Below are 26,125 nucleotides of genomic sequence, written 5' to 3'. Positions count from 1 at the left end.
CTGCAGGCAGCAGATCTCCAATGAGCAGAAAACTGCAGAGCTAGGAAAAGGGAACCAGGGACTGACAGAGATTCCTATGGAGTCACTGCAGCAGCTTATCTTGCTTCACATTTTCCAGTCAAAGGACATACATTAATAATTATCTTACATTTGCGGTGATAACACTATGATGCTGGATTATAAGGCTTTTGCAGACTCATCAGTTCTTCCTTCATAGTGCCTCACCTTCATTTGTTTTCCTTCCTGCATATATGTTCCCAAAAGAAGCATAGATATAAAATGTTGTACTGTAAGAATGAAGGTAACTACTGGTTATGAAATCTCCCTGCTTATAACATATTTAATGGTTTTCTTGAGCTCTGAGAACCACTTTACTCTCCAACTTCAGGGTATATGATGCAAGAGGATATGTCAAATTCAATCACAACTGATGTTGATCAAGTATGGCCCAGCTCTTCTACTGATACGCCCAATGGTTTGGTAGAACAAAATGGATCTCCCTGCTTGTCAACCTCAAAAAGTTCTGAAAATGTGCTATTTTACTAGAGCTTACTTATTTAGAGATGGTGTTTCCAAGGAGGTGAAGCTATTATAATTCAGTGCCTGGGCCCATCCTTTCTCAGTATCAAACCTTGGCTCAGACAAGTGCAATCCCAGACCATTTCTGATGTTGCACGGTACTACCATCCACACCGATTCCTTGAACTTCATCTTTTCCACTTCAGAGTAACGCCGATGCCTCATCCTACACTCTTTTGAAGCCCAGGGGTTCTGGTACCTTACCCCAAGGAGAGGATTATATTGGTCATCGGCTTAAGCAACATTGATGTTTTAAGTGGCTTGTAAAGTAAGTCTGAAGCAGAACTGCACAGTATCAAAATGAGCTGGGTGGAAACATTTGTTTGCATAGAGACTGGAAAAGGAGGAGCTGCAGCATAGAAGGAGTATTCCACAATGCAGCTTTATGATCACCACTAACTTTAGTTATCCCAAAGAGGGGGAAAGTGGTCACATGCAGTGAAGCACCCATAACACACCAGGTGAACACAACTAAAGACTTTAATGCAGCCAGAAATCCTGGCATTAGCCGAATTCAGAGTTGAGCTAGTTCAGCCCTGCTGATGGAGTCAAGATCAATATTAAGCCAAAGGCCCTTTTCAAAGCACCAGGCTTCCACATAGTGAAACAAGCCTAATGAAAATTATATGAGGTTTCAACTGCAGTTAGCATGAAGAAATGTAGGCTTCTCAGGTGATGCTCAGATAGCTTAAACAGTATCTAGCAACAGTAAGAAAGAAAATAAGAAACAGAAAACAATATAGGCTTGATGTTTGAAATTGTGTGTGATGTCCAGTGTCGGGTGAGTTGTTCCTTAACAAGACGACAAGGGACGCTATGCTAGTAGCTTTTTCATTTTGTCAACCTCAGAAGTGGGACAAAGCTTTCAAAATGTTGAAGTACAGAAAATCTCACACACAAACACCCTCTCTCTTTCCCTGGCATACTATCTTTCTTTTATCTTTCCTAGTTGTGTAACAAGAGAGACAAAAAGAAAAAAGAAGCAATGATAAAACAGACATTTGACAGTGCTGACAGTGCCTTCCACCCAATAGATCTTAAAACATCAAAAACATATGTGTAAACAATAAGAGACTGGGTTATTAGTTGAGAAGGGTGGGAACCCAAATCAAATAATAATCACAATCCTCGTCATGGTGAACTACAAAAGTCACTAAATAAACCTGAGCCTTCAGTGGACCAAAGTCCCAGGTTGAGGCAGAAATGGATTCATTGATGAGAGGGAGCCAAAGGGCAAAGTCTCAACGATGAATAAGGGTGGAAAAGCTCTGATGTGAAAAGATTAAGTTTCACGTCCAAACAGCCCTCAAAATTGAATGGATGCTGACAGCCGCTTGGTCTGGAGAAGGTTTCTACCTTTGAACTTAGAAACTTTTCTGAAAGTCGTATTTCTTCAGCAGGGCAGGGCTGCAGTTGAAAACAGTTTGACATTGTTGAATGCAGTCCAGCTGAAATGGATTTATTGCTGCAAAGAAGAATGTCTTCAGACAGCATGGCAACCCTCTTCTGATTCTTCCTCAGGTCAAGCATTGTTCTCAGGAGAGTACTGAGAAAGCCACATTCATGCCCAGTGTCAACCACTCCCTAACCAATGTGGTGAAATTTCCCAGCAGCTACCATACCCACTTTAGCTGCACTCTCCTATGTGTTTTGCAGTTAACTATCCAATAGTGCCCCTCTGTCTAAATCCAGCATGACAGAACCTTTCTTCTCCTGCCCACTCAGAGGTGCGGTTTTGGAAATAGGAAACCCCTTCACTGTTTTCTCTTTAAACCAGTTCTGGGGCTCTCCTCCTGCAGGAATTGATGTCAGCCTTCCTAGAGGGACCAATAAGGGGAAAGACATAGGTGTGAGCTACACCTGAGTGACAGGGTAGGCCTCATTTAATGTCCACCAGTACCTATGCACAGCCAGAAGAACAACACCTCTTTACACTCAAGGCCCATTACCTTTTCCTGGGAGTGATTCACACTTTAGTACAGGGGAGCCATCTGCTGCCAGTTAAGAGTTTTAAAACTATATAAGGGCCTTGGAGGCTTTACGCATCTGTCTATTAAAAATAGTCTTTGAAATATTTTTCAACATGTTATCAAACCAAATTTAGCATTATAATGGAACAATAATATAATCCAGTTATTCTCCATGGGAACAGCCACCCTTGCCACAGTGAAACTAGCTCATCAACCTTTTACATGTTATACTTTTAAATATCATGCAACCTGCTTTTTTAGGCACCAAGGCCTGCTCACATGCGGGCGGGGGGCTTTTTAGTACTTACAAGGAAAGTTTAGGCCTGTCAAAATATGTTTATTTTGTGAGGTTGAACTGTCAGTTTAACAACTATTCTGCCAGGCCTCAAGTAGTAGGCCTGGGTTCAGGTTTGTTGTGCCACTGCAGTGGGTGGTACAATGTGTGCTGCAGCCCACTGGTGACATTTATTTTACAGGCCCAATGTTCACCATGTCTCATATACTAAGGGTTTATAGGTAAATTAAATGTGCCAATCAGGTGTATACCAATTTGATCATGTTTAAAGGGAGTGCACAAGCACTATATCCTTAGTTAGCAGGGCTAAAGTGTACAAAGTTCTAGGGCCAACAAAAACAGTGAAGTCAAAAAACTGGGGGAATACCATGCAAAAGATGGTCCTTACCAACACAAATCATGGTAAAACCAACAAATAATTTGTTACATTTACAAACCAAAATTAAATTAATCGTGCCCCCTTGCATTTCAGATATTAGTTTACTACAGTATTGTATTACAATATTTTTAAGCGCTCATTATGGTAATTTAAGAGACTTGCCAAGATCGGCTGTATTATTGAGATCCTTTTTGCCAATATACGTCGTCAATGATCAGATTATGTGAATAGTTCCAACCAGTGGCCTGACCAGAACTTTGTGGAAGATCTATTTGGGCTCAGCCCAGCTGTCTACTTAGTGTTAAGTGGTTATTTGAGAGTGGCGATATTGCTTGTAACTGTGCCACCCCATTGCCCGCAAAGTTCCATGGATCCATTCATACATTGTATCCCTTTTCCATGACCACCTTGTAGATGGAGGGAGATAGTGTTTTTCCCCAATTAAAATGTCTTGTTTTGGTTGTTATACAATGAATTACAGTGTTCGGTCTCTTTAAATGTCTCATAGGCATCTTACAGGCAGAATTCATCAGATTGTTTTGCGATTGGCATAAATGAAGGGTCGGAAAATTAAAATGGATTAGCAGGGAACTCAACATTTAGGCCAAGGTCCAAATGAGTAAACGTCATCAAAGTGATACAGTGCTGTTTAATTGAACTCAAGTATGAATAACATGGTGTATTGCTACATTTTAAAAAGACATCATAGAACAAGGAGGCCAATTTTACTGCTCGTTAAAGACACTTTTATGCAAGAAGCAAAAATAGGTTTAACTTTGAAAGTGCCCATTACATAAACCCATTGACAGCAACACTACATGACACTTTTACAGTAATTGGGAGTGTTCACTGCCACAAAATAGAATTCCCATGAGTAAATGTACGGTAAATCCACATTATCTCAGTCTTCCAGTGTTACGGGACAGAGAGAGGACTTCCGCTAAATAATGATTTTTTCTTTGTACAAATTGTTCTTTTAGGGCAAAGGAGCAATATTTTTCCTTGTTAGATCACTATTACTCTCTTTCTTTTTGCAATGCAGGGTCAAGCGCAGGCAGGTTTATTGGATTTGGCGTTCATCAGGAAAGTCGCATTGTAATTTTCCAATAAATGTAAAGCTTGATGCAAAATCGTTAAGACATTTTCAGCACTTAATATGGATAATCAGAGCTGTATTATTCACTTCGGCTTAGCAGTTTTATGCCCTGAAATTAAAAGGGCATTTAGTTTTTAATACCATTTATTGACTTACACGTTGACAGTCCTTCTGTCTGACTGTGAAATTGAACTTTTAAGATTTACCTGTCTTAATGATGCACAAGTGGCCATAGTTCTCAAATAGGCTTAAAAGGTACAACATACTACATGGTTTACATTTGTTGTAATGTTCTCTTTTAAGAACCATATTAATAACCAGAAATCGCTTTTTCTATTGGGCATCTGTTCCCTTAGGAGCAGCTGTTGCTAAGTTGCACTAAGTCAAAGAACGATAAGCATCAATGCACTCTTCAGGCTGAACGACTGCAGAAATATTTCACATGTGTAAATTGTTACTCTCACATCTTAACGTTTTATTAAAAGCTAGGAGGTGATTTCGGTTTTTATCATTCAGCAGAGCAGAAATTTGGCTGAAGACAGCATATTCTTTGCCAGTGGGGAACCAAATCTGTTCATGGTTATTTCGCTACGGAGTTTCTATTGGCATGCATTCTATGGCAACTGGCGGCTCAGAGGTCAGTTTCTGTTTCTTGATAATGTGTGTCTCTATTTCAGGACCTGTCTGGAGTCAGGGTTTTTTCCCTTTTTTGGCACTGACAGGGCAATCCAGGCACCATCAGGGGGAGTCATCTTTAGCACGTTGGAGACTACCTTGGTCTGGGCCAAGCCCTTGTGGTGTGATCCCCCAAAACACTGTGGTGTTTGGTTCTCTAGGGATGGAGAAGGGACCACTATTGCATTCTTTCTAGCACCTACAATAGTAGTCACAGTGGCTATCATCTGTTTGTGTGGGGCATTGCACTGGAATTAAAGATGGTAGTAAAACCGACAGTGGTCGGTCAGAAAAGTTGCCTAAAGACGGGATTCTAAATCTATACGCATTGTTCAAGGAGGTTCATCTTAATGATAAATCCACAAATTCAAAAGTCCTCAGCAAGAACATAAACTAATTTTTTTTTATTTTAAATGCATCCAGCAAGCCATTTAACGTTGACTTTTTTCAGTGGTGTAATTGCATCAAACTGGTAGTTATCTAATTAGAGTCAGCCCTTTGAGGAGGAAATTAGTTCACACAAACTATGACTATTATAAGAGGCAAGATTACGGCTTTTTTATTAATCCATATTGAAACCTACCAGGAGGAAATTCAATGACAGTAAGGGAGATTGAAATGATTAACACACAAAACAGCTGAAACAAACGCATATTAATAGACATTCATAAGAAATTCCAAAATCCAGCTGGAATGAAACAGACTTTAAAAAAAAGTTTTCATTACATTATATGCTCAAAAACTCCCAAGCTGATTTCAGTTAAAAAAAATCAATCGTAATGGGTAATACACAATTTTACTGCACAGTCCTTGACAGAGACATATACAACTACCAGCCTGTGACTGGCAGTCAATGACACCGTATGCTCTTTCTCTACATGATCGAAACGCCAGACACACTTAACATTCTCAAAAATGCGAAACCTGTTTAACGTTTTTTCGAAGAGACACTTCTGCCATTCGTGAAGACCTATGTACCTGGCAGGGTCAGTACAGTAACACGGCCTTATTCGGAGCTACATGAAAAAACGTCGTCAAAATGTAACTTTTTATTTCTGATGAACGTCCTGCTGCTCTCCAGATTGCCTCAATATCAGTCTTCACAGTGCATTTACAAAATAATTGTTTTTGGAGGCTTTTGACTAAGTTATGGTTAACATAGAAATTAAGGTTGTAAGTTCTGCTCCAACTTTAAAAAACTAAATTTCCTTTATTGTTATAACGCCACACACAAGGAGAATATTTACATCCATATTCAGGGGCATGCATGTTACTAACAATTAAACACTGAAAAGTGATGGGACGAATACTTGCAACCACTGGCAATCGCTTGTGATAGCATTCAAAATTAATTGTTTTTTTGTCCCACTGTGCCAGTCCAGACAGAGGGCCTGTTTTGGTGGATGGAGTAAAGCACAAAAGGAGGAAGATAACTTTATGTCAGTCAGCCTGCCTTTACTCTCCCTGCAAAATATGGAGCTGTCTGCTAGACTGATGGAGATCTCTATGCATTAGCAGGAACTGCCGTCGTGGCACTTCCAGTCAGTGTAGGAAACGTTTGATGAACAGCTCTGTCAGACTTGATGGCCAGCAGTCAAACTTAGATATTTTTCCCAAAACAAACTTCTAAAAGAAGTGCTTGTTTCTGTAAAATAAAAAGAACTAATGGCCTCCACTCCACTGCATGGGAGCGTCCTCCCATGGTGTGGGGTAATTTTGTTCTTTCTTTCTTGTTTTTTCTGTGTCTCACCACCAGGATAGCACTGGCAGCAGCAGACAGTTAAAAATAAATGTTATCCAACCCTCCACTTTAAATAGGGTGAACAGAGGGATGGCTTACCTCAGACAGCCCCTACTCCTTTGGGCCTTCGGAGGAAGTTTTACACTGACGGAGTCAATTTTACTCTTTGGTGTAAAACATGTGATCCCCCTGACTCAAAATCAGGTGACCGGACCCTGAGTTTGGCAGACAGGCTACTCTGTCACTGTTGGCCTAACTCAAAATCAGCTCCAGAGGCCACCATGATGCGTATCAGATGGACACTGCTCCTCATGAAAACAATCTATCCCAAAACCTCGGCATCTCTCGCATTCACCCTGCAGCCCACTGCTTTTTAGGTTCGGAGGTTTGGGATCCCCACATGCCCCCCAACACTTCCCTCCCACAAATTTCTCTGACTACTACGCACCTGTCCAATTATCATGTCCCCACCCCTTCCACTTTCACCAGTAAGCCTTAAGAAAATATTGTGGTGGTTTGCACAGCGAAAGGCATTGAAGCAGAAGATGACATCGAGTAGTCTTGTCTAACGCACTTCATGGTAGCAAAAGGACATGTTTTGTCATTCGGATGATAAGGATAACAACAACAATGATGAACTCCTTTCTCACCTGAAAATGAGGTGTTGATTGCACTGTGCCTCTGCGCATGTCTCCCTCGGTAATGCTGACGCAAAACTGTGCCAGCAGATATAACCAGCTAATCATGATGCTCGTAGGTGCAGATAACACATTGCACTCTGATTACTTTCCAATCCACCAACTGGGACTTCACCAATATTTATTATGTGGCAGATAAGATCTCTTTTAAACCCCAGGCTTCGACCTGACAAACTCTGCAGTCACACTGTGCTTCTACAGGAGTCTGAGGCTGCTGCATTTGCCTTTAGATCCAGTAGGGGAACTGACAGGGAGCTATTTACAAAAAGACAAGCCTTTGTTCAGTTCTAAGGTATTATATTTCCTAATTATTCCTGCTGCTTTGCTCACCCACCTGTGACCTTTCTTGGTGATTTATTTCAATCCCGTCTGGGGGAGAAGCCACAGCATGGAAAGGGCTTTGGCTGAATAAGTAAGAAAAATGTTGATGCAAGCATGTATGTTCTACTAAATAAACACTTCTTAACAAAAAAGAAAAATATGAGATAGTTCTTTTAGCATGACCCCATTGTAGCTGCTAAATCCTCACCAGTGAAAATATAATGCTTACTGTAATCTGACACAGCCGAATAACACTATGAATAATACCGTTATTTTTCTTCAATACATCTTTTCTAGTTGGCCTGGATACAAAAAAGATCTTTATAGCAATGTAATGCTTCTAATAAATTACTCTTTAATAGTCCCCCTCATTAGCCAAAGGGGGTATCTGTAATGCAGCTATGCGATTACAGACACCAACAAGGAATTTTATGTATGAATTGAGTACTTAAATGGGGAAAACGTGCGCATAGGCAGAGGAGTGCTGCACCTTTACTTAGGTCTAACATAGCAAAAACTAGCTGCTGCTAACAGGAATAATTGCACATTTTCCTAAAATGTACATCTACACATTGATTCCACATGTGACGAGGCAGCAACTTACTGTCCTGTCGGACTATGCATTAGCATCAGGCCTAAGAAACAACCATTAAAAAAATGAAATCAGATTTAAGGTTCCGGTCACTTATTGCTGGACATCCTAAGTGGTAGAATTTCAAAGCATACGTTTTGTGGGGGAAGGGTCATCTGGCGGGTAATTTCTCCTAAATCACCCCATGCACAATTCAACTACAAAGTCCCTTTTTGGTTAACTTAATGTAGGACATGTATCTTTCCTGCATGGTTTGCTCTATGATTAAACTATTCAGTAACTTTTGTTTGGCTGGGATTATGACTCTCTGCAATGTGACACATTTTAGTGACCGTAACTTTTACTCGAATTATGGCTCCATGCACTATGACATTGCCATTCAGTTACACAGAGCGAGTGCAGTAATTATGAATTTTCTAAACTATGGGGCTCATTACGAATTTGCTGCAAGTGTCCAGCGTTGGGATGACTGCCCATGCGGCTGTCCCTTCGCGGGGATTTTTACGAGTTTCCTGCTGGGCCGGTGGGCGTAAACAGCGTTTCTGCCCCGCCAGCTCAGCGGGAAACTCACCACAGCATTGATGCTGGCTCGTAATCGAGCCGGCAGCAATGTTGCGGTGCGTCGGGTGCGACAGCACCTGTCTCACTTTTCAAAAGCATGACAGGGCTGTCCATGAGGGCCCCTTTTTTGCACATGCCAAGTGCATGGGCAGTGCAGGGGCCCCAATGGGGCCCCTGATCTTCCCTTTCCACCAGCCTTTGCATGGCAGTCCGACTGCAAAGGCTGGCGGAAAGGGGGACTTGTAATCCAGAGGGCAGCACTGGTTGCAGCGCTGCCCTGGCAGATTATGACTGCCGAGACCACCAGGCTGTCGACTGGCAGCAACCTGGTGGTGCGGATGGTCAGACAGTTGCGGCTCCGCAGTCGTAATGTGGAAGTTGGACCACCAATATAGTGGCAGTCCAACTGCCACTGCAAGTGTGGCGATTTTAAGACCGCCACACTCGTAATGAGGGCCTAAATTGTAGAATTTCTCTTTACAGTATGGCCATGATAAGGGACTAGTGGTTTGGATATTGTATCTCATGACGGCTGCAGTGTGCAGCATGTACCTAAACCATATATATGAACATTTTTTAAAGCACTAGACAAAACAATTGCACACTGGCTCAGCTGCAGTTTAAATGCACTAGAGTGCCGCAGGACAACAAATAGTGCCTTTTACATTTATGAAAACTATCTATTATTATATATTAGATGAGTTATTCCTACAGTGCGCCTTTTAAGCCCATGGAACTTGGTGCCTAATACATAACCTGCTAGATATTAGTGAAATGTATGCCCCCCACTCAACAGTTACAAAAAGGTGTCTGTCAAGTTGTAGATAAAGATGCATTTTTCATGAACAGGGATAGTATGGATAAAAGTCACTTTATTTTAGCTTTGCATGGTGAAATGATAAAACAGTAAATCACAGTTATGTTGCACTTAGTTTTAAAAATCTAGTAGAAAGTATCTTTTGATACCTTTCTTGGCAAAGTAGCTTTATAAAAGTGCTATTTGTGCTGCCTGAGAGTAAACAGGTTGAGAACTGGTTTGCCTCACAATTCTGCACCAGATACTGAATACATGTCTCTGACTGACTGCTAATGAGCCTCTTTCTCAGAGACATCGGCGTGGTCTCTCGCAGTAAGAAGGTAGAGGCTGAGTCAACAGGAGCCACGTAGCATGGAAAGACCATTCAGGAGGAGGACAGGAACATTTGGCAACACAAAGTGTGGCTTTCAAGAGTCTTTCTTTGAAGTGGAAATTCCAAATGAAGCATTGAGGACCTGAAACATTAATTTCAGAGCCACCATAGGCTTTCTGTCTGTGACCCAGCAGAAGGGAAAACCAGTTCTATCAATGCCAGTAGGAAAGACAAATCATTTCCACAGGGGAGCTTCCAGAGGCACAAACAAGGCTTCTGTATGGGAAAGAAAGGGAAGAAAACCTTTATCGAAGGATTATGGGAAGGTTTGTAGTAAAACGAGAAGGGTAGTACTGATTAAGGAAGTGGGAATTCTGCAATAGAGTTGTCAGGATTGGTTGAATAGCAATCTCTAATAACTGGCTAGTGCACAAGATAAGACTGGAACCTCACCCCCACCTCTTTTGAGCAATCCTGAACCTGGGAGGAAAGAGGATTCTGCCTTACTGTTCAAGAAAGAAAACTGAAGGACTCCTGTTTCCTGTTGCCTGCAGGGACACGAACTGCTCTCCAGTGGTCAAGTCGGAAGCTTCCTGTTTCTGCTAAAGAAACACAAAAGGCAGGAATCCCAGTTCTAAAGGCTTAGCTGACCACTTACTACTGGCCCTGAGAACAGCGTGGCTAGAAAGCGATCTGGCGCCAGGAAGACTACCTTGAGGAACCGAGGTTTGTAAGAGAGACAAGGAATGGCTTTCCCAGCATCAAGAAACTTTTGGGACTCTTAGTTGTAGTGGTAATCAGGGTCAGGTGGGTATGTCTTCCCCCTTAGAGCTGTTCCACAGAAGAGCACCAGGAAGGTTAAAGCGCTGGACTGTACCAGCATGTAAGATTACAGATCCTGCCCCAAACCTCGGGGCGTCAGTGAGGAAGAACTTTTCAATGTTTTCGTCTGTGGCACAAGATTGTCATCTAGTGGCCATTTTTGGGTAATGCACATACACAAAGTGATCTTTAGAGCTCCATACTTCCTGTCGATATTTTTATGACCGTTTTGGTTTAAAAATGTTAAAAAAACATCTCTCTATTTCCCTCAGACAAATTTAACCATTTGTCTTTTTTTGCTTATTAAAGGTTTATTGATTTTTCAAAACTGATTTAGGAGTTATATTTTGTTGTGTTCTTATCTTTTATGTTGTCTGGTAATACTTGAAATTGACACACGTGGATGAAAATGTTCTGAACAAAGTGGCATGCCATTGACATCTTTGAGCTTTGGTAACTACATGGCTTTTAGAGGTTACATTTACTTTTTATGCAGAAAGTTCTGTAAAGATTTTACTTCTCAGCTACCCTGGCTGACTGAATTTCCTTTATCTAGGGAAACACAACCTATAAAATTGTATTTGATGGTATGTTATGCAGCTACTGGGGGGAACTGCAGGCTGCAAGCACTGAGGGAAACGGCTTCAGCCTAACAGAGGAGCAGAGGTGAACTAGGAAGTGGAGAAGAGCCCATCCAACAAAGCCCTTGAAGTAGCAAACATGAAGGCCTGAGCTGGGAGAGCACCTGAGCACAGTTTTGGTGGGCAAATTGCTGTTGGGAGACTGTAGGAGGAGCGTCTATCTATTAGAGAGGTTATGGGAACCTATCCACCACCCACCAACCAACTGGTGCACAAACAAAAGCAAGGCCACAGACATCATGAGGCTGTGGGGTGGCCTGACCTTATTGGGGGTAGAAGAAAGGTGGGAACCAGGGACTGTCCATGTATGTCCCACAAAATAGTCCACCAGAACAATCTTGTGACTTAGAAGTTTCACTCTGACCTGCCAGTTGCATCTTGAGCCTGCACCCTGTCACTGGTGGGTGAGGCTCAGCATAAGTGCCCTCCCAAAGCCTATTGACAGAATATCAGTAGTTTGGCGGCTGTGACTGGACTCGTATGGCACAACAGTAAAGCAGCACCTCACACTGGAGTCTCCATGTCATGGGGGAACTGGATGGCACACCGGGGACGAACTCTGAAAAGAGTGTGCCCTCGAAAGGGAAACAGGAGTGGCAGGTGAACCCCTTAATCTGGGTCACTGGAGAAAGACAGCAACAAAGTGTTGACTGGTGTCCACTGGGGTATTAAAAACAGTCCCAGTATGGTAGCCACAACAGCAACAAAGTGTTGATTGGGGTCCACTGGGCCACAAAATCAACCCTAGTATGCTAGCTGCGACAGCCTGGACATAGAGGCATGGCCTAAGGTAGCAGGCAAAAGGAGCAGTTAGTATCTGACATGTGGCCCTTTCAACCATAATAAAGACAATACAGAGCCTCAGAAATTGAGCCTGGCTCACCCCCCCCAGACCAGCTAGACAAACCCCCCCCAACCACCAGCATTACTCAGGACTATATGAAGCATTTCATAAATGAGATCTGCAAGGAGGTGGCGTCAATTAGGACCAACCTAAAGACAAAGTCACAAGCCTCACAGCAAAGTTACGGAAAACATGATAGAGTGGATTACTTAGAGCGAGTGATAGATGACAGAACTGAAGAGCGGGCATAACTTTGGATCAGGAGCTTAGGCCCAGAAAGGAGAACATATGCCCCCAGAACAAGCAAGAAAACCTAAAAAGCCACGCACAACACCACAACATTTGAATATGAGGAGTTTCTAGGGGGCTGGAAGGGAATGACATCCAGGGATTTGTACACAACCTCCTGTATGGCATCGGAGATTTTTAAGGTGTGGCCCCAGTCTAGCTACTTTAAACATATAGATTGTATATGCAGCAAAACCACAAGGACTACCACTAGACATTCTAAAGAGGGCACCCCTCCTTGAGAAGACGGAAACCATTATGAGGCGAGCAAGGGAGAAAAATGCCCTTCTCATGACAAATACACCAGGCTAACCCCAAAACACTTGTCTATTAAATCCAGGAGAGGGATAATTAGAACACTATATATCACAAAACCCCAGCTTAACCTGTATTCCTCCAATAACATTTGTTTGGAAATTACCTATGAGCACTACACTTATCAAGCAATAATGATTTAGTTAAGATAGCACTACATTTCTTTCATTTCATTATAAAACATTTGCATTTATTTAAAAATATACAGTGATCAATATTACCCATTAGTCGGTTCCACGGGCACAAACCCCACACACAACTGAAAACCTACCCTACCTCCCATTCAGACAACCTTCAAGCATATTCTTGACACTCTCTCGCAAGTCCCCAACACAGTCCTGAAATTCCACTATAGAGAGGTTATCATCTATCTTTTCCACAGTTGTTGGGTCACGGTTTAGGAAATACTAGAAATGGTTGAAATCAGTACTAAACACCCAGCATCAACTGGCAATGCACAGAAGCCAGCTTAGAGCCCAGGGGGTTAACTCAGTAGAACCAACACTGCTAAAGGTGGGTCCGTTTTTACATGGAAGCGAAAACAGGGACCCTCCTAACCAGAAAGCTCCACCTCCAAAAGGCAAAAATGCACAGCAGATGTAAATAGGCAGGGTGGACCATGGACAACTAGAGACTACTTTCAAGCCCTCTATGCTGATCGGGTGGAGCGCAAAGCAGCCTTAAATAACTAATGGGAGGTATGTGAATGGGTGCCACTACAGCAGAAGTGAGCGACCACTTTGAAGGCACTATAGAGCTCCCATAGATCCCTGGGTCCCTCAAAACTGTGTTGCTGGGTAACACTTCAGATCTGTATGGCTTCCTGGTATCATTTTATGAAACATTTCTCCCCCAAGTGGGCACACCAGTGGCAGCTTTATTTAATATGTGTATGCAAATCTCAAACTTTACCTTCTCCATGTGCGAGGCAAATATCACACTAATTCACAAATTCAGAAAGTTTCCAGCAAAAATGTTCACCAAGATCCTAATCAACTGCCTCAAAACACTTCAATCAGTACCCCAATCAGGTGGGCTTTATCAACCAGAGACACAGTAGGGATTATATTAGGTGACTAGCCCATCTGATGCAACAGGGTGGCAAGAAGAAAATTCAGGCACTCCTGCTGATCCTCTGTACTGAAAAGGGATTTGATTATGTCAGATGGAAATTCCTCAAAGCTGCCCTTGGCAAACTGCGATTTGGTGAGATGATGAAAAGCTGAATTCTTGTGGGGTACAAATTCCCCAATTACACTGGTACAAGTGAATGGACAGACAATCCCTTCTTGCCCCTCTACAAGGGTATTAGGCCGGGATGCCAACTTTCTCATTTGATATTTGCCATTGTGGCTGAGAAGGTAGCAGTCATAAGCAGGTCCTGAGAATCTTTTTGGGGCATCACGTTTGAGGCAGAAGAGCACAAGATCTGTCTCTGCGCAAACAATGACCTTCTCTAATTGAGGACCTCAGGAGATCTCGCTTGACTGTCATTACCCCGAGGCTGGTGCTTTTGGGGCTAAACCAGATCTGTTGGCGGGTACATAAACACTGTACATGCTGGGGGCAGTAAGACAGCTTATTGTCCTACTCATGAAAAAGAAGGAACCCCCGCCTACTGCACTCTGGTTCAATAAACTATGACACCTCCTAGCAACAGAACTTCTAAGACACAACATGACCCAGAGAGAACGTAAATTCACAGCAAGATCGATAACCTTGCTGGACTACGTAGAAATGGGGTCTATGGTTGGCAGTCAGGTTACCCATGTCCAAGCAAGGACCCTCACTCTGGTAAGTGAGTAAAGGAGAATTACCCCCAGTTAACCCCGCTCACCTCCCTTGGAAGCTTGGCACTAGCAGGCAGACTTAACTTCAGAGACAAGGTGTAAAGTATTTGTACCAACACACACAGTAATACAGTAAAAACACCACAAAAATGTATCAACACAGGTCTAGAAAAATAGCCAATATTTATCTAAACAAAACAAGACTAAAACGTCAAAAATCCGACATACACAAGTTATGAATTTTTAAAGATTAAACTCAAAAACAGCACTTAGAAACACAAAATGCTTCAATGAGGTGGTAACACGGCGTTGTGACTGAGTCGTTCCCAACAAACCGACGCCAATGGCGCTGGGTACGGAGTCACGTAGAGTCCCAGGTACAGTACCTTCGTAAAATGTGAAAACAAGCAGGTGCATGAAGTCGGGGATCGTGGCATCGCTGGATCCAAGGCAGCGTTGGTTCCGGTGCTGTGGTGCAAAGGAGCGGAGGATTCACGAAAAAGCATTGGGTCCTTGCTGCGGAGCGGTGGAGGTGAGGAGGTGTTGGTGCAAAGCGATGAATCCGCGCACTTCAGGCGGAGTCGATATCCGGCAGTCACGACGTGGTGTGGTGACTTCCATGGAGTCGCGGATTCCGGCGGGGCTGCAGCGATGTCAGGCCTGCAAGGGTCATCGCACTCCAGCGAGGACCATGAAGTTAGTTGCAGGCGGCGTCACATGATTTGGCAGCAGCGTCGGTCCGGAGTTGTCCAGTGTGTTTTCTTGGTTTTTTATCACCTTCTCCTTTCAAGGGTCCTAGGACTGGATAGGGCACCACTTGTCAGGGTAGGTGTCTCAGTAGAGAGTCCAGGTGCTAGTAGAGGAAGTCTCTGAAGCCCTTGGAGATTCTTCTCAAGCAGGAATATACCACAAGGTCCAGTCGTTGTCCCCTTTCACAGGTAGAAGCAGCAACTAAAGGATAGCCCAACAAAAGCATAGTCACAGGCAGGGGCAGCACTTCTCCTCAGCTCTTCTTCTTGGCAGAAGTTGCTCTTGATTCCAGAAGTGATCTGATTTTCAGGAGATTTGGATCCGCTACTTATACTCTTTTCTGTCTTTGAAGTAGCAAACTTCAAAGGAAAGTCTCTCTTGTTTTTAAGATCCTGCCTTGGTCAGGCCCCAGACACACACCCGGGGGTTTCAGACTGCATTGTGTGAGGGCAGGCACAGCCCTTTTGGGTGTGAGTCACCATTCCCCCCCTCACTCCCAGCACAGATGGTTCATCAGGATTTGCAGGCTACACCCAAGCTCCCTTTGTATCACCGTTGCAGAGCCTGTGTGTGCAGTTTAAACTGCCATTTCGACCTGGCAAATGTACCCACTTGCCAGGCCCAAATGTTCCTTTTCTACTACATGTAAGACACCCCTAAGGCAGGCCCTGGTTAGCTCCAAGGGCAGATTGCAGTCTATTTAAAAAGTTGGACACGTACTTTTAAGTTCATCATGTCCAGGTAGTGAAAAAATCTTATATTTGTTTTTCACTATTGCAAGGACTATCGCTCTCATAGGTTAGTTTGGGGATTGCCTTAAAATATCTTTTAAGTGTAATTTTGGATTGGGAAGGGATAGAAAAATGGAGTCTGGTGTCTCTGGATTTACAATTTAAAAAACATCTTGCGGTGAAGGTGGTTTATTAAATTGGAGGTCTGAAACTGGCACTTTTAGAGAGTTGGCATTTTCTTACTTTAACCATTCTGTGCCTTAGCCTGCCTCCAATCCAAATCTAGTCTGTGTAAGGTTAGTTGACAGCTATCTTTGTGCATTTCATCCAGACAGCCATAAATACAGGACACTCAACTGCCCCTGCATTCCATCTGCATACTGATGGGTCTTCCTGGGCCGAAAGGGAGGCGGGGCTCTCACTTACACTTCAAAGGCTAGTGGCCTGACCCCACAGAAGGGACTGATAACCCCCCCACTGATCTCTTGGCAGACAGGACTGGGCCAAAATGGAACTGGGGCACTTCAAAACCAGTCTTTGAGGTTTCCCCGACTTCAAAGGCACATTTAGGTATAAGTACTGGGCCTCTGCCACCCTATACTCAGAACACTTTTGGATTGAGGACATTAAACCAGGAAGAAGGACCATGGCCTCTCAGGAGGGACTGCAGCGTTGCTGTTTGCTCTGCTGTGGTGGCCTACTGCCTGCTACTTCTTGCCTGAGAGTGGGAGGACTGGATCTAACTCTCTACATCCTGCAATCTAAAGTATCTCCAAGGGCCTGACTGAGATTGCCTCCTGTTTCTGAAGTCACAGGGGTACCAAAGACTTCACCTGCATCTTGCTGCCAGCACCTGGGATCCTATGCTGTGGGTCTTGCTCTGCCAAGTGGTGCCAAATCCAGTCCCAGGCCCTTGGAGAAGAGTGTTGTGCTGCAACACAAGAACTGATACAATGGCACCAGCGCATCACTTGGACGTGATACATCCTGCTGCACAACTGCCGCTTTTGCCACTGCCTGCACCTAAGCTGTGGACACCGCCTGAGACTGTGTGTCACAACAACCCCGACTTACAACGCAGCCCGGCTTGGCCAATGCAGCACCAACATATCGGAACCAGTACTTATCTCTTCTGGACGCAGACACATCAATGACGTTGCCCGATCAGGAGGCGACACATCACCTGCAATGGTAATGCATCCCCTCCTTTGGTTCAACGCATCGTCACCAAGCATCAACGGAAAAAAGGTACAGTCTGCAGGTCTGCGTGACTCCTGCACCCGGCCCGAGCACCATCACAGTTGGACTGCACCTATGGATTTGCCCCGGTCCAGCACAATTAGATAGTTCCGGTTGGAGTTGTTGTCTTCTAAGCACTGCAATTTGATTTAATATTTCAAAATTAATAACTTGGCTTGTGTGAGTTGGATTTTTGTCGTTTTGGTCTTGTTTGACTCAGATACATATTTGCTATGATCTAAACTGGTGTGGAGTCCATTTGTGGCGTTTTCACTGTGTTACTGTGTGTGCACACAAATACTTTACACTTTGCCTCTTTAGTTTAGCTTGACTGCTCTGTGCCAAGCTCCCAGAGGGCGAACACAGGTAAACCTTTAGTGTGTATCTTATTTGCCTTGACCAGGATTGTGGTCTCTACTTGGACAGAGTGCAAACCTCTGCCAACTAGACACCCAATTTGTAACAGTGGCTGTGATATAAGTTTTGTACTGCACTGCAATATGCCCCATACACCCTCTTAGGAGTTAAGCTTTGGACTGCTCACCCATATCCAACTTGAGAATCAAGGATGCTTAGGATACCCTACTTTCTGTTGCAGACTGACCACCAGGGACCATGAACTTTCATGTAGGAAGTCCAATTCCCCTTTTAATTAAACGCCCTAGGGAAAACAGCCTGACACTCTATATCTCTGTGTCTGGAATATGGGTATAACATTGGAAGAGTAATGTTTTACTTTTTCCTATTTCGCTGGCTTGTACAATTTGTGTGCTACTTATCTCCACAATTACAAGAGGTTAAAAACTCATATGACTTATATTATTATATTTGATTGTCTTAGGCACAGCTGTAATGTCTCCCTCACCCCTTACATGTGACAACCACAGGCATACATTAGCACACAGTCAAACTCACCGTCTTCCAGTTACCACAGGTAGAAAATCTTCTGTCTTGGCCTCAACAATTTTAATTGTAACATGATGTAAGTCTGAAATACCCACAGACATGTCTTCAAGCATTCCAACCTCTTCACCTATATAGAGAAAATAAAAGCAATAAACTAGTGAAAGATCTGAAAGTCTCATGCTTGGATGGCATATGTTGTAATAGGAAGGGAGACACAAAAATGGATGTGCTATTTTATCATAGTTTGAATGTGCACACGATCTCTAGTCACTTCCCTTTGACAAGTATATATATTTTTTTAAATCAGTGGGGACTTATGTGTCTAAACGCTAAAGTATTAGACTCCACTAATTTTAAAAGAATACTTGTCGAGAAAAGTGACTAAAGATCTTATGCACATTCAAATTGTGATAAAAATAGCACATCCACTTTTGTGTCTCCCTACCCTTTAAAACTCACATTATTTTTGATAATTTCAAAGATTTTTGTTTTTAATTTGGTGTATAATGCAAACATAAGAAAATGCAAAAAAGAAAGAAACATAACTTCAAGAGCAACCAAAGAAAAAAAAGAGACCAAGGAAATCAAGAGACCAAAGGGAAAAAGAAAGTCATATGTGGGAGTACATAACTGATGGAAAAATAGGTCGGATAGGACTGTGGCTGAGAAGTACTAATACACTGTAATTAGTAGGGTGATACCATGGTACAAGGAAAACACATTGACAATAGATTGTACATTCAGCAAATATAGATCAGCATGAAATCGCTATACATTTCCATGGAAAAGTATCTGAAAGCAGTAGATGAAGATAAAGGCTCATTTTTCTTGAAGTATGTCAGTTCGTTGAGGATTTTCATTAGAAATAGTGGATGTGTGTGCATTGTGTGTGAAATAGCACAAGGGGCTATGGTACGAATAACTGAGAAGCAAGCAGGGTTAGGATGGATCTTGGAGTGGGGTGGGGCTTCATAGAGGTTTACAGTTAGCAAGATAGAAATCAAGGGTTCCCTATAAATGCCTATGTTATGGTTTCAATGATGTGTGCTTCAGAGTGATGTTGTCCGCACCTCTCACGTGTGCAATCCAGTTCAATAATGACTTGAAGGAAGTGAAGGCAGTATTTTCCAAATGGTCAGAATGGATCTGCAGACGGCAGTTATAAGATATCTAGTAGAAATGCCCCATTCTGGAACTCAGTCGGGGGTCTAAATCCCCCAAAGGGTTGCAGAGAAACTCCTGTTTAATCTGTTTAATCTGTTTAATCTGTTTAATCTGAAATCAAAATGATGAAGACAGAAATTGAAATATATGGGCCCAAAACGCAGAGACCGCGCTACAGTGGAAAATCAGGTGAGGTAAGAATAACTGTCTGCAGTTGAACACAGACAAAAGTACAGATTTTTGGCAACAGCAGTAACACGTGGATTGACTGCTGGTGGGCATAAGACCTAGGACCCACTCCTACAATCTCCGGCCACATCAGAAACCTCAGACCCATCACTGACAGCAAGCTCACCATGAAATCACAGATCAATGCTGTCTCCTCCGCCTGCTTCCTCACATTGCGCATGCTACATAAGATCTTCAAGTAACTACCTCTCCACACGAGACACATCATGACACAGGCCTTCACCACCAGCCAACTGGACTATGGCAACGCCCTCTATGTAGGAATCGCCACACACCTCTTACACAGACTTACAGACCATACAGAACAGCCTGGCACCCAGACTCATCCTTGGCCTTTCCCGAAGAATCCACATCACACCCCACCTCAGGCACCTCCACTGCTCTCTGTACAGAAGAGATGTCAATTCAAGCTGCTGACCAAGCACACAAGGATCTACACAACCAGAGACCCACATATATTAACCACCAATTGATCTTCCACCAACAGTTGACAAGACTACGCTTTGTCTCCCTTTAACTTGCCTGTACTCCCTACATCTACCAAAGCAAAAGTGGAAGACGCTCCTTCTTTTACACTGAAGCAAAAACTTGGAACAGCCTCCCCAAGCACCTCTGTACCATTAGGACAGGAGCAAAGTTTGTTCTGAGGGAGTGCTGGTAAAAGTTTGTGGGAGATGACTAATTTCCATATTGATTTAAAGTTTTCTTGAGATATGGATATATGTTCATCCCATTCGTTCTGTGCATTTAAGTTTCGTCATGTGGAGAGCGGTTGTGTTTATGGTATCTTGATTCCTGCTGCCCAGATCTATTAGCTACAGCCTATGTAGAAATCCATGTTGTCTAAGTTGTATTGGTTCTGAAGATCTTAAAACTGGCTGATTTTAAGGACCAGATGTAGCAAACAGTTTGCCAGTCGCAAACTGCGAAAATCGCCGTTTGCGAGTCGCAAACGTGTGTTTGCTATGCAGAAATGCATTTTGCGAGTCGGAACCGACTTGCAAAATGCATTTCAGAGTCGCAAATAGGAAGGGGTGTTCCCTTCCTATTTGCGAGTCGCAGTGGTATGCAACTCCATTTGCGACCGCGTTCGCGGTCGCAAATGGAGTCGCAGTTACCATCCACTTGAAGTGGATGGTAACCCACTCGCAAACGGGAAGGGGTCACCATGGGACCCCTTCCCCTTTGTGACTGGACCCCAAATTATTTTTTCAGGGCAGGTAGTGGTCCAAGGGACCACTACCTGCCCTGAAAAAATCCGAAACAAAAGGTTTCGTTTTTTTTTTCTCAGTGCAGCTCGTTTTCCTTTAAGGAAAACCGGCTACACTTTGAAAAAAAAAACCTGCTTTATTTAAAAGCAGTCAGGGACATGGAGGTCTGCTGACTACAGCAGGCCTCCATACCTGTGAGTGCCCATAGTCGCTATGGGGCCGCAATTTGCGACCCACCTCATTAATATTAATGAGGTGGGTCTTTGCGACCCCATAGCGACTCGCAGAAGGTGTCTGAGACACCTTTCTGCATTAGGTTTTGTGACTCGGAAATTGCGAGTCGCTCGGAGTCGCAATTTCCGAGTCGCAAATCCTATTGTTGCTACATCTGGCCCTAAATGTGTGTTCTTTAAATGTGTGGGCCTATTGTCCCTAAAGAGTGGATACCTCTAGAGGACCAAGATTACCAAAATATTGGGGTAACATCAATCTTAAAAGTAGCATTATTCCAAAGAGAAATCGGGTTAGAGAATTTTATTGGGCATAGTTTTAGTAAGGCCAGTTTATTGTTTTCAAATATTTATTTGGCTGGCAGGGAAGGTTTAATTTTGGTAGATAGAAGCATGATGGGGTGAGAATCTTCGTAGACTGCATGTTCAACCAGTAGTCTGGCTGGAGTGTAGTCAAGTAGTGGAGATAGCCACATGGAACCCTGTTTTGCCAGGAAGGCTGATTGATAATTTCTTAAGTTTGCTAAGTTTACTCCACCTAGGTCTATAGAAAGTTGAAGTTTCTTGATTGAGATCGTAGGACATTTATTTTGCCAAATAAAGTTACAGAGAAGTTTGTCTAGTTTGTAGTGGAAATAATCTAAGAGAGTGAATATGAACTTGGATGTGAGGTAATTAACTACGAGTGTGACCATCATCTTGATTGTCTTGATGTGTCCCCAACAGGTAATGAACTTGGGATTCCAGCTGTCTAGGAGGTTTTGAACTTTCTGTAAGGTATTTTTTTGCGATTTTTAAAGTATCTAGCAGGTCAGATCAAAAATCTATTCCTAAGTATTTAAGGTAATTAGTTTGCCATGCTAATTCAAAGTCATCTAGTAAGTCTTTGGAACAGATATTATTTAGGCCTTTGACTTCAGATTTATCTCTACTGAGGCTGTAGCTAGACACTAAAGCATAGTTTTCTATAGCGCTATTAAGTAAGTAATGAGACTGAGGGAGTGCTAAAGTACCAGACAGTAAGCCTAGTGTTAGAAATGGGGTTTCTGGTTGGCTAGGGTATGCACCTCAGCCAGGCAGAACTTACCCACTCTAGTCAGGGCAAGGGAGTTACACGTCCAAGATAACCTCTGCTCACCCCCTTGGTAGCTTGGCACGAGCAGTCAGGCTTAACCCGGAGGCAATGTGTAAAGCGCTTGCACAACACACACACACATGAGACGCAATATCCCCACCACAAAGGAAACACAACACCAGATTATATGAAAATATACTGTATTGTACACAACGTAATTATTAGACCAACATCACATAACAGTACTATCCTGCTACCTTAGCAGTTGTCAGAACATTACACATTAGTTACTCTGCAAACTAGCAGTAGTCACACATAACACACAGGTTACTCAGTATTCTGCAACATAAGCAGTAGTCAGGAAACACGTTATCACATTAGCACACTTGTCATAAGAATATCATAAAACGCCCATAGTAGGAACATTAGAAAACCTATGGCAAGTTAGGGAACCATATTAGCAAGTCATGCCCATAAAAGGAACATGTGAACACATATGTAAAAGCATCATAGAACAGGTAGGCAATATATTATAATTAGTAAAGTCTGTAGAAAGAACTTCAATTATAACACTATTGGTCCATTTAAAAGTACCTGGTTGATGAGGGAGCACTTCCAGTGCCTAAAACGAACAATGAGGCCCCCGGCGCTCCTCTGCGCAAAACGGGGGCCTCCTTAAACATGGCAGACCGAGAGGGGCGGCACGCACCCTCTCTGAATTCTTGACGGGCCCCTTCTGGGACCCGTGATCGCTGGGGGGCCCCCCGGGCCTCCACCGGCCCTCCTGTGGGGAGCCAAGGTCACCCAATACTTCAAAGGGGGAGGGGGGCGCCTCGCACCCCCTCCTTGTTGCAACACGGGCCCCTCTGGGGAACCCGCTAACCTCTGGGGTCTCCCTGGTCCTCCGTGGCCCTTCCTCGAAGGGAGACCCCTAACTAAAATACTCCTGGCCCGCGAGGGGGCCAACAAGGGAGCCGGGGGCCAGGGCGAGCCTCCGGCGAGGCTGCCGCCCGGCCCGAGTTAACAGGGGAGTCCTCCGGGACTCCAGCACGCGAGGGAGAGGCGTCCTCCTCTCCCTCGCCGTCCGGATGACGTCGCGGCCCAAGGTGGGGCCTGTTGGTGCCCCGGGGGCGCTCTGAAAAGCGCGCGTCCCCGGGAGCACGATAGGAGCGTGCCAGCTCCTTCCTTTGTGTCAGGAAGTGCCCCGGGGGCACTAGAGACAGCGCGAACCTCGCACTCGGAGGCAAATGCTCTGCCCGGGCTGCGGCGGTGATTTCATCCAAGAAAAGGCGCCGTAGAGAGCGCAAAGACACATTGAGGCTCCCGGGCTGCGGCGGTGATTTCCCTGGGCAAAAGAAAGGCGCTTTTCAAAGCGCTGAGACACATCAACAGCCCAGGTTGCGGCGGTGATCCTTTTGCCAGTAATTGCAAGAATGCCTGTTCTTTGTTAAAGCATTCTGGGCACAGGTTTAAAGGATCGTTGCAGGGGTCAGGGTCCACAGCACCCTGCCCCTGGGAACAACCAAACAAGAAGGAGCACAGGGCTGGTGAGCCCAGCTACAGGCCAGCACAAGGGGTGCAGATGGTGGCAGTTCCTCCTAGTGACCAGGCAGGTCACAGGTCAGCACAGCAGCAGCAGTCCATGGCGGTTTCCTGGTGAGTCCATTCATCAGCGTCCTGTGTCCAGTTTCAAGTTCCAAGAATGTTCAAATTGTGGGGAAAATTCCCCTGTACTTATAGTCCTGTTTTTACAGTGTTTTACAATGATAGGGAGAGGAGGTTCCAGCCAGTTACAACTGGTTCTGGGAGTGCCCCTTCTCTCCTTTCAGCACAGGCTCCAAACATCAGTGGGGGGTTAACGACCCTATTGTGTGAGGCCAGGGCACAGCCTTTACAAATGTAGGTGTGCCCCGCCTCTCCCTTCTCTCAGCCCAGGAAGACTATTCAGTATGCAGATGCACCTCGGTGACACCTCCACCCTCCCTGTGTACAGGCTGTCTGAAAAGTATGCACAAAGCCCCAACTGTCACTCTGCCCAGACGTGGATTGGAGTCAAGCTGCAAAACACCAGAATTATAAGCACAGATAAATGCGAACTTTCTAAAAGTGGCATTTCTGTGACAGTAATAAAAAATACACCCACACCAGTAAGCACTATTTATTATCACCATCACAACCATACCAAACACGCCTACGCTACCCCTCATAAATCAGACAATACCCCTTACACATAAGGCAGGGCATTTCTAATGCAATCCTATGAGAAGGCAGCACTCACAGCAGTGAGACACCAAGTTAGGCTGTTTGTCACTACCAGGACAGGCCATGCAATATGGCACATGTCCTGCCTTTCTACATACATGGCACCCTGCCCATAGGGCTAGCTAGGACGTACCTTAGGGGTGACTTACATGTAGTAAAAGGGGAGTTCTGGGCCTGGCAAGTAAATTTAGATGCCAGGTCCCTGTTTGAAAGTCTACTTCAGTGGGTGGCGCAAGCAGCGCTGCAGGCCCACTAGTAGTATTTAATTTACAGGCCCTGGGTATAGAGATACCACTGTACAAGGGACTTATAGGTAAATTAAATATGCCAATTAGGTATAAGCCAATCATACCAACTTTAGATGGGGGAGCACCTGCACTTTAGCACTGGTCAGCAGTGATAAAGTGCTCAGAGTCCTAGAGCCAACAGCGAGAGGTCAGAAAAACCAGGAGGAAGGAGGCAAAAAGACTAGGGATGACCATGCGTATGGCCAAAAGTCCAACACCTAGAAATAACGGGACTTAATGTACAGAGGAGCAAAGAAAAGGCCAAGTTTTTAACTGTGTTCTGAATTGTTGTAGGTCTGGCTGAGCTTTAGATTTCAAAGGCAGAGACTTCTATAGTTTGCAAGTTGAAGATGAGAAACTTCTGCCACCCCAACTGGCATTGTTAAACCTGTGAACGACCACCAAATTACTGCCAGCAGACTGAAGTGTGGAGTGTACCATTGAAAGGTTTTACCAAGGTACTCAGGGGCCAGCCTTTTAGAGAGATTTGTGAGCAATGCAAAGAGCTTTAGAGTTTACCCGCTGTCACAATGGGAGTCAGTGAGCGTCAATAACAGCTTTGGACACCAAGCTGAATTTGGGAATTTTCATAATCACACGAGCTGCAGCATTCTGAAGGGTCTGAAGTTTGCTAAGATGACATTATTGAAGACTCACATGGAGACCATTGCAATAAACAACCCTAGAAATGACTAAAGCAATGACAACAGATTCCTGGAGTTCCACTAAGAGAGAAGGAAGCATCTTCCTCAAAATTATCAGCACAATTAGAGAGGATGACATAACCTGATTTATTTGGTATGAAAATTAAGAGTTTTCTTTCAAAAGAACACCAAGGTTTTCAAAAGGACATGGGAGTGGGCGAAGCCTAAAATGAATATTGGCACACGTCTTGATATAAGCATGTAAACAAATGAGTCCACACTTTTCGTAGAGTCCATTTCAAATCACTGTTATTCCAAATTAGATGTCCATGAAGTAATAGCCAAAAATCACTCTGGCAACCCGGTACTTCAATCAGTATCTTTAATTCCTTCCATCAATCTTCAGATATGCAGTTCAATTTCACCAGCAAACACGTTTTTCGTCTTTGGGATGTGTCCCCATGATTTCCTCAGGGCACCCATGCAATATTATCTTATTTCATCCAATGTGAAAAGATTATGTTCACACAACTCGTAATCTGTTTATATATTTATATTTCATATACATGCCCTACCATTTTATGGAAAATGAAAACAAACACGCTGTACAGATAATTTAAAGTTGTTTTAGGCATTTTGT

General features: G+C 43.8%; 1 protein-coding gene across 3 annotated transcripts in view; it reads right to left on the bottom strand.

The window, feature by feature from the left end:
- Positions 1–26,125, bottom strand: part of INPP4B (inositol polyphosphate-4-phosphatase type II B) — a 2,522,842-nt gene that overhangs the window by 224,974 nt on the left and 2,271,743 nt on the right. For all 3 annotated transcript variants that reach the window (XM_069242568.1, XM_069242569.1, XM_069242570.1), the window contains one exon: positions 18,373–18,490. In XM_069242568.1, coding sequence (XP_069098669.1) covers positions 18,373–18,490 — 118 coding nt within the window. The remainder of the gene's footprint in view (positions 1–18,372; positions 18,491–26,125) is intronic.

This window comes from Pleurodeles waltl, chromosome 1_2, assembly GCF_031143425.1.
Source record: "Pleurodeles waltl isolate 20211129_DDA chromosome 1_2, aPleWal1.hap1.20221129, whole genome shotgun sequence".
Lineage (NCBI taxonomy): Eukaryota > Metazoa > Chordata > Amphibia > Caudata > Salamandridae > Pleurodeles > Pleurodeles waltl.
This window is presented reverse-complemented; position numbering and strand designations above follow the sequence as displayed.